Source organism: Columba livia, chromosome 1 (assembly GCF_036013475.1).
Source record: "Columba livia isolate bColLiv1 breed racing homer chromosome 1, bColLiv1.pat.W.v2, whole genome shotgun sequence".
Lineage (NCBI taxonomy): Eukaryota > Metazoa > Chordata > Aves > Columbiformes > Columbidae > Columba > Columba livia.
In genome coordinates, this window is record NC_088602.1 from 146,402,178 (window position 1) to 146,417,386 (window position 15,209).

Genomic DNA, 15,209 nt, shown 5'->3' on the forward strand with positions numbered 1-15,209 from the left:
GCTTGAAAAAACCTCAGCAAACCTTGAGACAGAAAGCCAAACTCTAGTTCCTGTTTCTCTCTATTCATTGAAGCTTATTATTAAGAAAGCTTTGTCTTCTCATCTTTGCTTTTATTCTGTGCAATGTCAAGTAGCTATCTTTTTTTTAAATTGAATACTACCCCATAAAATATGCAAGAAAGACAGTGATTAAGCAGGAGCAAGTTCAGGGAGGGGCTGGCATACCTGTTCTGTGAGGAAAAACTGAGGGAGCTTGGCTCGGTCATCCTGAAGAAGAGGATCCTTTGGGGCAGACTGAACAGCAGCCTTGCAGGGCATATGAGGGATTGAGTCAGGCTCTTCACAGTGGTGCATAGTAGGAGGATTGGAAACAATAGGGATAAATTGAAATAAGAGGTTCAGACTGATACAAAGAGAAGCTGTTTCAGTGGTGACAGTCATGCAGTGGAATGGGCTCTCTAAGGACATCATGCAGGCTCCATCCTTGGAGATATTAGAAACTTGGTTGGCTACATCCCAGAGTAACCACGGCTGACCCTACTTTGAGCAGAAGCTTAGACTAGAAACCCTCCTGACATCTCTTCAAGCCTGAGTTATCATATCATAATAGGAATATTGGAAACATACTGGCTAGTAGGCCTGTCTGTATTTTTATATATTTATATATGTTTCCATTTTAAAGTGTTTTCTGCCTTAAGTGACATGTGACTTAGTTCATGACAGTGTTATGGAAAAACGACAGCAACACTGCAGGATGCTGGATGAGGGTTGGACACAGGTCCTTTAACAGTGAGAAGCTGGCAGTAGACTAGCATATTTGAAACCAAGAATGTAATTAGGGATTCCAGATGCTGAACTGAAGTGCCCCTACCATGTGATCTTTGGAACAGGCTCAAGAGAGATGAATGAGGTTTGTGTCAATAGCAAGAATTCAAGTGGTAGCTGATGTGATCCAGAACCTCCTTCAGTTTGTCTCCTTCCTCGGCTTTTTCCATGCCTGTCTTTACATTCTTTTTTGAGACTGGATTTCCTTCTGGAGCTGGGTCCTGATTGCCTTTGCAGATCTGTTTTCACAGCAGGATTATTGTCAGCAGCTTGATTTTTCCAGATCTTCTTTTGAACCGGAGAAATTAAAGTAAAAGGGATTAATATACTGCATTTTTATTTTGGTGTTCATTCAAGTGATTTTGTCGAGACTTTTTGTCCTGATTAAATGGATATGCAGAAGAGACTGAACACTACCACAGAATAATTGAACATGACTTGGTTTTATTTTAAGACTGTGGCTGCTAGACTCCATGCTGGTCACAGAATTTACTACCAGTCTTGCGGTAGCGTGAAACTGGTCTTTGAGTAACATTGGATAAAGTCCCTGCCCTACGCACATGCTAGTTCTTTTCTCCAAATGTATTCCAGCCCATACTTTTTCAAAAGGAGGAAGAAAACAGCTCTTCACTTAAAATTGTTTTACCCAAAGAGGGGTTGTGAGAATACACTGCCAGAAAGCCCTAGAATACTGCCATAGGTTATTCATCTTGTGGTATCTCTAATCTGTTGAAGTTAAGGAGTAGAATAAGATTGTAGTCTTAGGTCATAACCATTGGAAAATATTTTTGGTATGAAATTTGACTCTTCTGACGTGGGATTTTTAAAAAGAGGCAATGTTAGAACAATTAAGGTTGGGTCATATTCTACCTGCAGAGGGATACTGACCTTATGTATGAACTCTCACATGTCAATTATCTGACAGAGCCTTTTTAAAGATTTCCATGTCCCATCCATATCTATCCATACTTTCAAAGTAGTGAGTAGTAACCAGTCATACTGAGGTCATGGAACCCCATCTGGCACCAGGGAAGGGATCTCTAGGAATTTCTAATTTGCTTGGCAACTCAACAAGTGAATTTGAAGCAGGTTTAAAGTGTAACCTGGAATCCTTGACCAGAGTGCTTCGACTGATATTGATAAACTACGGTGTAACAACTTCAGAGCTCTTGCATGGTTTGCAACAACTCTATTTGGTTGTTATTAGCATTTGGGCATTGGTGCCCCACTTTCCCACACAGTCATATTTAATCAGCAGAAAGGTTATAACTGTTTAAGCAGTTTCAGAATAAAGGTATGTAAGAAAAAAACCCTCTTAAATGAATAGATAAAGAATAGTTGTATTACATCAGTTTTTAATTCTTTTTTTCAGGGAAGTGGTGCCTTGAAAGCAAGGCAACTGCCTAATTACCATAGAGTGACTTTGTATACAAATGAATTAGCTGTAGGTCAAGCATTTCACTTTTATCTTCCAGCACTATGGTGTCCTGGCTAGAAGAAAAAGGGTAGAAATTCTGAGTAGGGGAGCTTAAGTTTTGGGAAGGGAAATAATCTTCAGCTCCTCTGAAGTCTTGAAATGCCCATGTAGATTTTTCAATAGAAAGTGAAGTTGAAATTTGTGCATCTCTTTATTGCTTTCTTACTTCAGTGTGGGAAACTACGGCAGGTCCATGGATTCCCTGACAGAGAGTATGGGAACAGAAATTAGCCTTGAAGATATTAAGGCCTGTCTGCGAGAAAGATGGGAGTAAAGGAGTATCTGGATATATTAAGGTGTACCCATGGGAAAGAAGGGAGTGAAAGAGTAACATTGATGTTAGCAGAATTAGTCAATGATATGTTACTATTGCAACCTGTAACCAATAGCAAAAAGACACATGAACTGGTAAAGACTATATAAAAAAGTGTTTCCGTCAATAAATGGAGACTGCTGCTTGTACGTAAGAAGAACTTTGTCTATGTCGTTTGTCCGTCCCAATCGTGACACTTCAGAGCAGTAACTGATACAGTATAATCTACTACTTGTTAGCAGAATCTGTTTAACCTACTGTAACTTTTTTCATTAGGTATTTGAAAAGATTTAAAGTGATGAAAATTAAAGTACTGCGAAGCTGGTGCCGTCAGATACTGAAAGGCTTACAATTTCTACACACGCGCACTCCTCCCATTATTCATAGAGACTTAAAATGCGACAACATCTTCATTACTGGCCCCACTGGATCAGTCAAGATTGGAGACCTCGGGCTGGCAACCCTGAAACGAGCTTCTTTTGCCAAAAGTGTGATAGGTAAGCCTCTCCTGTTTTGGAGGCTGGTGAACCAGTCTACCTATTTGGAAACTTGAGTCTTGTAAGAGCTTTCCTTAAAAATATGATTTCAAAGGTACATGGTTCAAAGCCTGAAAAATGCGTGGGCTTTGTTTCTTGGCTCTTGAGGTCATTCTGTGTTCCTGATGAGATTACATATTGAAATTTTGGTTGTGCTTTTTGTATTTGTATGTTAATATCAAGTATTCTGGAATATAGATTCATTGCCCTGCCCAATGATCTAGTGCAACATGGTTGATAAAACCACTCTTGACTACATATAAATCTCAGCTTTAATACAATGCCTTAAGGAATTTACAAATACATTTTGGTGACCAAACAACATTTTGATATTTAGTCTAACATTAATTTATACATCCAATTTTTTTAATTGTCACCAGGGTTTAATATTAAATCTCTTTGAGTAATCAGAAACTAAGGTATATCAAAGTTGATAGGTGTATTTTATGTCACAGTGAGACTGTGGTATAATGCCTTACTTAGGGAGTCCGTAGAAGGTGGATTTATGTAAGTTAGGAGGATGCACTGGGGAAGTATTGCCTTTATACTTGCTCTGTTCTTATGTATCCAGTAATAACCCTTTTGAGAAATTGGTTTGATAGAAGTACTGTAGTCTTTCTTGTGAATTCTTTAAAGAATTGGTTTTATCAGCTTTGTGAATAGGCAGGGAATGAAGTTGCTCTCACTCTCAGCATTTAGAGCTTGCTAAAATGCAGTATTACTCAACAGTCCTATACTAGATTCTTAGATGGGATCAATTCATACCTGTAAATTGTCTTGCAAGCTGTCGCTGAAATATTTCCTGCTTTTTCACCAGGTCAAAGTATTGATAGGAAAGAAAAGTTACAGTATCAAAAAATATATTTTCTTAAGCATACTTGCCTTATCCTCACATTTATAATTGGAAAATTACTACTTCATATCTAGCTATCTGTTATCAGTTAGCCTTTGGATAAATGGCTGCAATTACATCCTCCTTTTTGGTTAAGCATGGTGAAAACAAGCAATGTGGCTATAGAATGATTTGTAAACTGACTTGAATCTGGTGTCTGCAGGAAATAATTCTATGCTTAAATTTACAAAAGCAAACTTGCATCTCTGGCTTAAAGTAAATCTGATCATACAATGACAATCCCTTTGCTTGCAGAGGGGACGCTGTGATGCTTCACTGGGCAATAATTTTCTGCACACTATTTAAATGGGACTTGTTGAATCTCACGCTCTATGCCTGTAACTCAATCTCTCTGTATTTCTGAGTATTTTTGACTGTAGGATGTCCCTCACTAATGCCTGTATCTGCAGTAGGCCTATAAATTACTGCAGGTGGGAAGGTAAGTATATGAAGAAAAGGGCTCTGGTGAGTGGCCTTTGCAGAAAATTACTTTTTATCCTTTTTTTCACAAAGATTGACATTTGTAACAAGAGAGTGTTTCACTGCAAGGCCTTTCCTGAACTATTCTCTTCAAAACGATGGAGAGCACCAGGTCAGAGACTAGCTGTGGGCTCTTACCAATACTACTTCTTTTGCAGCAGAAGGCAGTCGGGTAATTTTTGAAAAAACGGTTTAATGTACTTCCTTTCTTACAGGAGAAGAGGTAAGTGTCTTAACTCCTCTTAGTATTTGGTTTGCAGCCTATGGCTAGTCTACAGTTTTCCCGTCGTCTTATCCTCTCTCTTCCATTTGACTCCAGCCCAATCCAGTCTGTTTGGATACTTATATTATCTAACACGCATAAAACAGGAATTGCATCCATCCTTTCATGCCGTTCTTATTTCATAAAGGCCTTGCAATGGAAGACTCACAAGTATGTTGATGCAACAGAGTGACTAAGGGTTTCCTTCCTCTTCTTTTTGCCTCCACTTTCTCTTGTCTCACAGGTCTGCCCATCCGCTTCCTCCTGCGGTGAGTAACGCCAGCAGCCTCTGCTCGCTTTGAGACATTTAGAGTCTGAATCGTTCTTTTAATTTAAGGTACCCCAGAGTTCATGGCCCCTGAGATGTATGAGGAGAAATATGATGAATCCGTTGATGTATATGCTTTTGGGATGTGTATGCTAGAGATGGCCACGTCTGAGTATCCTTATTCTGAGTGCCAAAATGCTGCGCAGATCTACCGTCGAGTGACCAGTGTAAGTCCCTCCCCACTACTGAGTCTAAAGCTACTACTACTAGCAGCAAAGGAATCCAGCTTGGTAGCATGGTATGGTACAAGTGTGTGTGGGGAAAAAGAGAAGCTGACAAGAGGTTTTGGGGTGGTGGGTGGAAAGGTATATGTGAAAGAAAATAAAATTTTGCATGTGTTCATACATAGAAAGTATTGCATAGAGTTTAAAAGCAAACAAACAAACTAAACCCATACAACAGAACACATTAGAATAATAACAGATTATTTTCTAAGCCACTGGAGAGATGATGGAATTATTTCAGTCTTGGAAGATGAGCTGGTAACTTTGTTCTGTGAAATAGAGGTGGATCACAAGCTTACAGCACTTTGGCTTAGCTGCCTGCCAAGGCAGATCATAAATTGTTACCTCAGTTAATAGTTTCCTGAATTCCAAATGGCCCTTAGCTACTGTGCATCAGGTGCTCTTCTTATAATGATGCAGTGGAAATAATTGATAAATAGCAAGAAGCTATTCCACCTGGAAAGTGCTTGTAAATGTGATGGTGGTGGTGGAAGCATTGCGAGTGAAATAAAGTAAGGCTGAGAAGAGTTTACCCATTTGACTACAGGAAGTGAAACATACAGACCTTGAACACAGCAGAACGTTAGTGCTACAAATGTTCAGAATGGCTGTAGCCAGATTTACTTTGTGATCTCTAAAACAGTGTCATGAAGACTGCAGTTAACCAGACTGCAGGCATTCAAACTTCTGATCTAAGCATTCAGAAGGAATAGTAAGGTGGCTGCTTGGGGAAGTAAAAACTTGCATTGGATTTCTCAGAATGCCTGTGCGGATGTACAAAGGGAGGGAAAAAATCTTACCTCTTTCTGTGAGTGTAGACAAATGAATTCCTGTTAATCTTTTTGTGTATATTATCTTGGAGATGTTGAGGATTTAATAAACAACTTGCTTGGCTTTGGAAAAATAAAATGCTCTGTTATTCCTGATGCTTCACACACTATAAAAGGCAGGTAAAATTACTGACTTAAAGATGTGGAAGGAACAGTCTTAAATTCTGAAGGAAGGTTTGGTAAAATAAAATACTATTCCTTTTTTGAAGGGGTATATTGGAGAGGTGCAGAAGGAGGGAGGAAGAAGGGATCAATTGCCATTTTGTTTTTTGAGCAGGTGTTAGAGTAAGTTTATATACATGTATATACACACAGCATCTTTTTTTTGTGTGTGTTGGTGGACTTATCTGTAATTTTCTAAATAGAGAGGCAAAACAAGGGTAAAGTGTAGCCTTTATTCCGCTTAAAGCATAATCTGATCTGCAAGCTATTTGGATCAGTGAAAGAAAACTAAGTATCTTACCAAAACAGTCTTGATGTGTTTTGCAGTGTTTAGGTGTGTGTCTTGGCCAGAGCCAAAGCAGCATAATTTGGGTGGGCACTTATTCTCAGAACAGATACCTGATGTAGCTGCCTTGCTTGTTCCTTAAAAAGTGCTAGGAACTGGGCCATGGTGAGAATCGGCTTTTGAGTCGATCTCAGGCTTGGAAGTCCCCAGGTTTTAAAGAGATGTCTTTTTCCTGATCTGTGAAGTACTTAGCAATTGGAAAGCCTTGTAGGGGCTTGTAGCAGACAAACTTATCTAGAGGTTCAGCTTACCGCTTCTTTTTTGCACTTGATGCTTCTTTCTCCTCATTGTTCAACTGTTCAACTTCTAAGTGGATGAGAAACACCGTTAATTTTCCAGTCTGTCCAATACCTCCTTCTACTCTGCTGCTAATGGCTCACAGATTGAATTTAATTGTTGATTATTTTTTTTTTCTGCTGCTTAAGAGCTCCAAAATATACTTCAATATGGAGTCAAGGGAATCTTTTCTTTCAGAAGGAGCAAAGGACAGAAAGGTAAATTAAATGTACATCTTCTGCCTCTAGGCAGAGAATGAAAGGCTTTGGTATATTTGGGTTTGTTTATTTCATTGTAGTTGCAAAGCAGTTTATTCAAAAAACAAAACAAAACCAACCACAAGCAAAAACTTGAATAGCTTTTGAAGAAGGCTTTCAATGAAAAAAAAGATTATTTGGAAATAAACCACGAAACCTGTCTTTATTGATAATGGAGAATTCTGTGTTTCTTCAATCCTATGGAAAGCAGAACCTTGTTATGAAAGTGAAATAAATTACCCTCAGTATTGTTTTTAGCACTCTGTGAACCAATATGAAAAAGAGCCATATTATTTTTCTGCACTTGTCCTTTGATCCCTTTTAAAGAAAAGATTTTCTTTAATTTCAAAGGAGACTTCAGAATTTTAGACAATATCTGGAGTTGTGGGTGAGGGGTGAACCAGTTGAGAAATTTAGTGCTTAAAAGAACAGTGTGTGAACCATCAAAAACAGAGTGGAGTTGGAAAACTTCATGTGCAGATGTATGCAACAGTACTTAACAACCCTTCTAATGTATGTTGGAGGGTGAGTGTACTCTGTGGAAGATGTTTAACATTTTCATTTCAGCCTCTTAGTTTGCTACTTTCCTAGGCATGTTTAGGAATATTTTGAAATAGCAGCTGTAGTCCTGCTGTGCCTTAAATGAAAGGATTATTTTAACTAAATGCATACACAGAGATCAGAATGAAGGACAATAATAATAGTCTGCTATTGACAGTCAGGAAAGACCATGCCATGTGCGAACTTTAAAACTGCTGAAACCTCAAAGGCAATAAGGTCAAAGTGTGCACGTGATATGTATTTAAATTAATTGATTTCCCTCACCACCTTTGCAGTAACTATTTGGCTTACTAAAAGGCAGAGTTGCTCTGTTAGCTTAAATCCTTGCTGTCGCTTAGGACAAACTTGTAAAAAGTGCCTTAATGCCCAGGTTGTCCTCTCAGTTCCGGACTTGCTACTATCAGCATGCATTCTTTTCTCCCATTTTAGCTGTACATTGGTATCTTTTCGAGGATGGTCTTCAGGTGCACTGTGTTTTGACCTTACACCTTTTGTGATAAGATTCGCTGGAGCTGATGCCCAGATGCTGCCGTGTTGGATGGGGGTGTTTGCCGGGATTGCCTGGAGTGCTTGGTTATGTGTTCTACCTCTTCTGTTCAGTCTCCCCTCACGGTTGGAAGCAGTTTTCTGATTAAATATAGTTATGTAAGCAAAGATCTAGATATCAGATGTAAAGGCTGAAGTTCCTCCTAGACTTGAGACATTTTCTGGCAGTTATTGTTGCTTCATATCTTGGATAACAGCGCTGCTGTGTGAGTCTGCTGTTCAAAAGATGCTTGCCTGTATGGTCTACATTGGGGTGTCCAACTCATTTTCACTGGGGGACCCATGTCAGCCTCACGGTTGCCTTCAAAGGGACGAATATCATTTTTAGGACATAAAATGTAATTTTAGGACATAAAATGGACATTTTAAGACACAAAATGACATTTGACCCTTTGAAGGCAACAACGAGGCTGACATGGGCCCCCCAGTGAAAATGAGTTGGACACCCATGGTGTCTCCCTGGGAAGCTCCTGTTTTTCCTTAAAGCAGTGCTGGAGTGAAGTTCCCCCATCTTCCCTGGCCCAAGAAACAGAAGTGCAATTAAATTGGTTTTCTGTCTCACTTTAACTAGAAGAATTCATCTTTCAGTAGAAGATTCTGGGTAAATGCCTAGCTTAAAAAAAAAACAACTGTCTGCAATTAGTAGGGCTCAAAGTGTTATGCTGTACTTTCTTTTACAGTTCTGGTAGGGAAGTTAGCAGGAGTTTGACATGGAATTGTGGCCGCTGTACTTGTACCCTGTAGCATACTCAGTTCTGACCCTTTTGCTAGCAGTTTCTTTAGAATGAAAAATGAGATCTGCATGTCTTGTCACTCAAGCATAAAGGAGCTGAGCCTTCCTCTTTGTTTTAATTAAATCATAATGTTGAAATTTTGTCTCAAAAAACTGTATTCTTCAGTGAAGCTATCCTTTGCTGTCCTTTGGAAATTATTCCAAATAAAGCAGTAGTTAGTACTTAAATAAATAAATAAAGAAAACAACTCCTGGGGTTTTTACCTTATTGGGCAGGGGAGGAAACAAAACATCTTCTGAGGTTTAAGCAGTATGTTTCATCATGGACTGAATGCATACAGTGAACACTTTACTGCCTATTTGGCATCAGAAAAAAGCCATCTAAGCCTGTAATGAATTGAAAATAAACTGCACTACTAAGGTAGTCTTGCCTGCTACTATGATGAATTTTTTTGTTTGTGTGTTTCTTCTATCTCCTTCCTCTGCCCTCTTGTGCAGACACAACTGTCTTCATGATGTACTACTAGATTAGATAATGGGTTATCCTCCCTCTTTTTTTTTTTTCTTTCCCTTTTTAATTCTGCACCAAATCAAAGTAATACAAGCAGTTTCAATACAGAACGTAATCAAGATACTTACTTCTGTTACATACTCACTTGCACAAAAAAAGGGAATTTTAATATCTTGGTATAATTTGGGAAGGTTTCCCTGTCTGACTTGGTTCTTTTCTGGAGACTAGTATTCTTTCTTTGACCCGTTCCATGCATATTTCAATTAAACAGTTTGTCACGAGATATTTGAAATGGGCTGCGTGTGCATCTAAATGAAAACAGAGATATTTATAGAACAGATATCTTAAGTATGATTTCTTAATTTAGTCTGTTTGAGAAGCAGTGCCATGAAGCCATAACTGCAGTAGCTTCAGCTGCTTTGTCTCACCCTCTGGTGAGACTGATGTAACCTGCACAGTTGCTTCACAAGCTAGTGAGGTTTTTTCCTTGCTCACATTGCAGTCACCATTTACAGATGTAGTGCAGACCTTTTGTAATATATTACTTTTTATGCTGTATTTTCTTTGAGCTTTCTTTTTGTAGCACAGAGGTTATTTTTATAAGGATGTAGAGGTACTGATTATTGAACCTCTAATACTTGGATGTCTGGCATCTTAAATTTTCTACGTAATTGACTAGTCCCAGGACTAGTAAAAAGACAAAGGGTTTATACAGATTTGTATCATTCTTGCATATCTACCATTAACATAAAAACCTAAACAGTTCATTGCAAGAAAGGTTAATAAGGCCATCCTCAGTTTCAAATGTGCTGATCTATCTTGAGTACAAGCAGAAAACTCCCTTTTCTTTCTCATGCCCTCCCTTTATATAAAACTTACCTTTTAAGTTCCCCTGATGGAGTTGTGCTCTGTACTTAATTTTCTTCACGCTTACTTTGACAAAGTGAAGCTTTGCGCTTTCCCCAAAAGTCCAATCTCTTCTCTGTAAATAGATGCCTGCCTTCTGAGACGACTTTCAGATGAGAAGGAAAAAAAAGGCATTTTGACTTAAAAAAAAAAAAGTTCTGTACTAAAATGTTCCACAGAACAGGCACAACATTTTTCTTCTCTGTTCTACAGAGCTTAAAAAAAGGCCTGAGGGAACAAGGTACATAATGAGTAACCTGACCAGGCAGTATCTATCTAGTTTAAAAACCCGTTTTCCCAAACTGGTGGGAACTGAGGCTCACTGGTTAGAGTGAAGGTCATTCTCTTGGTTGGAAACAAGGCAGTTACTAAATGCTGCAGTTTGGTCAGTTGTAGATGAAATTAGTCTCTTTTTTTAGTGTCCTAAAAGTTAAGCATCACAATTGTCTAGCCTAGTCAACTACTTAATTTTCACTAGAGGTGCAACACCAAGGCATCCCACCTTTCTTTCTCTTTTTCTTCCTGAGGTGACCTAGGAAACAAGTGCTTAACTTTTAGGCTTATGATTGATTTTACTTGTAGTGCTTAACAAAAGTTGATTAAGGCCTATTTTGCTTTCTGGAAGCAATATGTGATTTTTTTTTTTTCTTTTTTAAACCTTGAGTAACTTGATTTCTTGGCCTGGTTCAGAAAGACAGAGAAACACCCTTCCTATCAAGCTTTAAAGTGCAAGAAGCATTGAAGAAGAATCAATGGAAAATTACAGGGAGGGACCCTTTAAACAGCAAGTAGTCTGTTCTAAAAGCAGATGCTAAAAGACCATGAAACTTTTGATGAAACTTTTCATGAAACCATGAAACAAGCACAGGAAGCAGATTAGTTGTAAGAAGGGGAAAACTCTTGTGATTGTATTCATTAAAAGAGGAAACTTCAGGCACTGAAGTATCAGATGGGAAAAAAAAAAGCATGTCAGATGCAATTCATCTGCATCACACTGAATGGACGAAAGAATATTTAAGCTTCTACCACCTTCCTCTTGTAGCTAGTCAACTCAGTTGCAAGCATTTTGCTGGAACATCTTTGAGAGTGAAGAATCTTTCTGAGTGGAGGTTTAGTCACTGACTCATCAATTCAGAAATATATAGCCTCAAAAATGAGAGATGGGAATTCAAGGTTTTGAAGCATTGATATCTTAAGAAGCTTTGCATGTTAGATTAGAAGTCCTATTTAAATCACTGTAATTTCTTAAAGAAGGGAAAGCAGAGACCAGCTTGAACACTTGGATAGAATATGCTATATGGGTTGCACAGCAAGAACAGATGATATCTGAAATTGGAAGGAAAAAGGCTCATTCATCTGAATTCCTTTCTAAAAGTAGCTCACTCATGAGTTGATCTTAGAGGCATTTGTACTATTCAGCATGAAGAGCTTCTAGATTACAACTAAAACTGTTTTATCAGTATTGATGTTCCAAGACAAACTTGGTTTGAGGCAAAAGGATACATTTATACTGTTCACTACAGAGTTTGGAATGTGTCTCTCAGCAATTTTTAATTGGACATGATTTTAAGATGATCAGAAATTAAAATGGGGTGGGGGTGGGGCTGGGGCATGAGCTTTGGTTGAATTGCATAAAATCAAGATTTATTGTATTTTTTCAATTTGGAATTCTAAAATCTGGTTCTAATGCATAGTTTCCAAATGTGTTTTTATAAACCTACATCAGTGCACAGAATACTGAGTGAACAATGTATGTTTAACAATTTTAAAAGTTCATTACCTGTTAAGGATCAGGCCTCTTAAAATGGTAATGCTAATATTTAATATTCTATTCTGTGCTGACATCTAGTTAGCTCTTACATTAACTGGAGTTAATTTAATTTAACAAGAGATAGGAAGGTGGCTTTTCTCAGGAGTAGTCAAAAATACTAGTCAAAAATACTGACATTAAGAATGCATGGGCTCTTATTTCTTGTCCTGCCAGCTGTAGAGCTATACTTGCACAGGGGCAGGAATGGGATAAGTCCAGGGAAGTTTTAGTCTTAAGGAAGCTCACAGGGATGTTGAGTAAAAATAAGTTATTTTGAGATTGTGTGATTCATAGGCGAGAACTCTACCAAAAATTTTACATAAACCCATTATAGCTACCTCCAGGTTACTCAGAGCTGTTTCCAGACCAGGCGGTGACCTGGGGGTGTGTTATGCCTAGTTCAATGCTTTTGTTTGTTCCTGTATGAGAAGAACAAAATTTACGGAAGTCGAATATGATTTTGCAGGTAGTTTGTTCCCCAAACTAGAGAGAAAAACTGGGCTAAAAAGTATATGTAAGAAACTGCATTACTTACTGTGCATAATGTTTTTACACTAAAGGGGAGGAAAAAAGCTGTTTGCTTCGCTGTCCAGGAAGGGTCTTTAAAAGTTTCCTCACACTATGAGCCTGTGACTTTAAGGTAAACTACTTTCAGAGACATTTCTACCTTGCCACTCTTTACCACCATCATAAAAATGTCTGCGTAGCAGGGACACTTCTTAGGATCACTGTCTGAAACTCTTGAATTTTTTGGTGCACAAATAGAAGTCCTTCACTCCTATTAGAATAAGTCATAAAATAAAAGGGACTATGATTTCTTGGGGCATTGTCTGAATTGTGCACTATTTTTGGTGTTTGCAACGTTATCCTAGGCCTTTGAGTAGGTCTAGTTCTGGTACCAAATGTGTTTTGTGTCCCATGGAAAGACTTAATGTTGGATCATTCATTTTAATTCAGTTCTAAGCCCACTGAACCTAATCTGTGGTTTTTGTCTTATGGTTGCTGTACTTGAATTTCAAAATGAGTACTAGATGATGTTTTTCTATCAGAATGGTAGCTGATTAAAGCAGAGAAGGCAACTAATGTTTTTTCAAAAATACATTTTCCTTACTTAAAATAGAGGAAAGACACTTTTAGTATTGTGTGACTGTGGCACTTCTGAATTTATAGAACTGAAATGTGTGTCTAGGCATGTCTGTGGCTTTTTTTTTTTGAAAGCCATTTTTAAGCTGAAGTCCCAACAAAGCAAAGGGTCATTCAGCTAGATCAGGATGTTCACCACTGCATATTATTGTTCAGATGATAAAGGCAACGTCCTTGCTCCTAAGTGTGAGGTTAAAGAACTGTGCGCAGTAGTTAAACTGATCTTACCTTTACATTCTCGTGCAAGAATAAAAATGGAAAAGTTAGCGCCCAGTCCACTTATCCAATCAGACTTTACTGTGTGTTTCTAAACAAGGCTCTTTTCACTGTTACATGTACTAATATCCTAATTGTTTGCCACTGTACACTGAGGAACTGTGTCCTGCCTTGGAGTTACAAAACTTCCTGTTCTAGAGCTTGAGTAATTTCTTCTATTCATTAGAATTGCTGCAGTTACAATAGATGCTGTGATTAATTAATCTACTTTTAAGTAAAACCATCTGCTTAGCTAGTCATAAGGGCTCCAGATTCTGAGGACTTTTGAAATAGGTTGATATTTTTATTTACCTGGAGGTGCTGAAGTATAGGGGCTTTCATGTCTGAAATAAAAACTTAAAGTGCCCTGTGTGCTGGGCTAGATAATTAGTCAGTTGGTAGTTGTAACGCATGGTGTATATTCAGCAACAGTATGTAGCATAAGTTGAGTTTCAGTAGTATCACTAATACAGTGGATTTTTACTTCGTTTTAGCCTTTTGCGTGAGAGTGCTGGAAAAGGATCACAGCCAGCGATTTCTAGGAAGAGTTATAACTAGTTCTTGTTCAAACTTAACTGTGTAGAAACAGCAACAGAACTGTAGCCTACTATACTGGTCTTGTAAGGCTTTTAGCGCTGTAAATTCTCTGGTACTTAAGTGAAAATACAATATTGAGACACTGGCAAAGAAGCTGGTCAAGCAGGCAGTGTCAGTGTCCTGCAGCTTCTGGGCTCGGAGATCAGTTGTAGAGTACAGATGTGGAGATGATAGTAGAGCAGTGATGGCTGGTCAAACAAGTAATTTGTTTTCTTTTTTTCGCTAAAGATTATCTCATACAAATGATTAGGTGCTTCTTTGAAGCAACCTCACAAGCTTTAGGAATGAGCAGCTAGTATGAGTGTGGCAATCAAAATACAAATATACCTTGTATGTGTAATAGTCATGTACATTTGGGATTTGTTTTCTTACTGCTGTGACTGATCTCTCATTTTTTATTAATGCCTCAAAAATTGTTTGAGAGTAGGTAGTAAATCAAGGAGGAAGAGAGTTTCTAAATTGTGATCAGTCAGGTTGCAGCAGGCAAGCCTGTATAAATACTACACTGCCTTTATTGTCTTTACAATGTGCTTGTGAAATCTGGGCATACATGGTTATCTATTGCAAGTCATGAAGACAGCTGGTTTGGAGAAATTTTAGAGTTATGTGACTTAGATTACTTACATACCTGCATCGGAGAGGGTGGAGACAGACTTGTTAAGCTATTTCAGTGACAAAGAACTCTCAAATAGCTGAGGTATGAATTTTGATCCAGATGATGGTAGATTGTGTTCAAAAGGTATTGGGTTGAAAATGTGTAATTGTGATTTTTGATCAGGAAAGAACTAAGCCTGACCTAGTCTAAATAGTGCCTCATGAGCTAACTAGCTCATTGGAAGCTTTCATCTGCTACTATTGCTTGTATTGCAGTAATACTCTTTACTCTGTTAACATACTGATCTGGTGCAGAGCTTATTCTGCAAGATTTGCTGATTTAAT

At 38.2% G+C, this 15,209-nt stretch overlaps 1 protein-coding gene and 1 long non-coding RNA gene across 19 annotated transcripts in view; one reads left to right on the plus strand and one right to left on the minus strand.

Moving 5' to 3' along the window:
- Window positions 1-15,209, plus strand: part of WNK1 (WNK lysine deficient protein kinase 1) — a 107,224-nt gene that overhangs the window by 38,280 nt on the left and 53,735 nt on the right. For all 18 annotated transcript variants that reach the window (XM_065035664.1, XM_065035735.1, XM_065035675.1 and 15 more), the window contains exons 3-4: window positions 2,892-3,112; window positions 5,123-5,280. In XM_065035664.1, the coding sequence (XP_064891736.1) occupies window positions 2,892-3,112; window positions 5,123-5,280 (379 nt within the window). The remainder of the gene's footprint in view (window positions 1-2,891; window positions 3,113-5,122; window positions 5,281-15,209) is intronic.
- LOC135575854 (uncharacterized) lies at window positions 6,063-10,569 on the minus strand. Its single transcript, XR_010467219.1, has 3 exons — window positions 10,439-10,569; window positions 6,927-6,981; window positions 6,063-6,230 (listed from the first exon to the last, which is right to left on the minus strand). It is a non-coding gene; the product is annotated as an uncharacterized LOC135575854 (long non-coding RNA).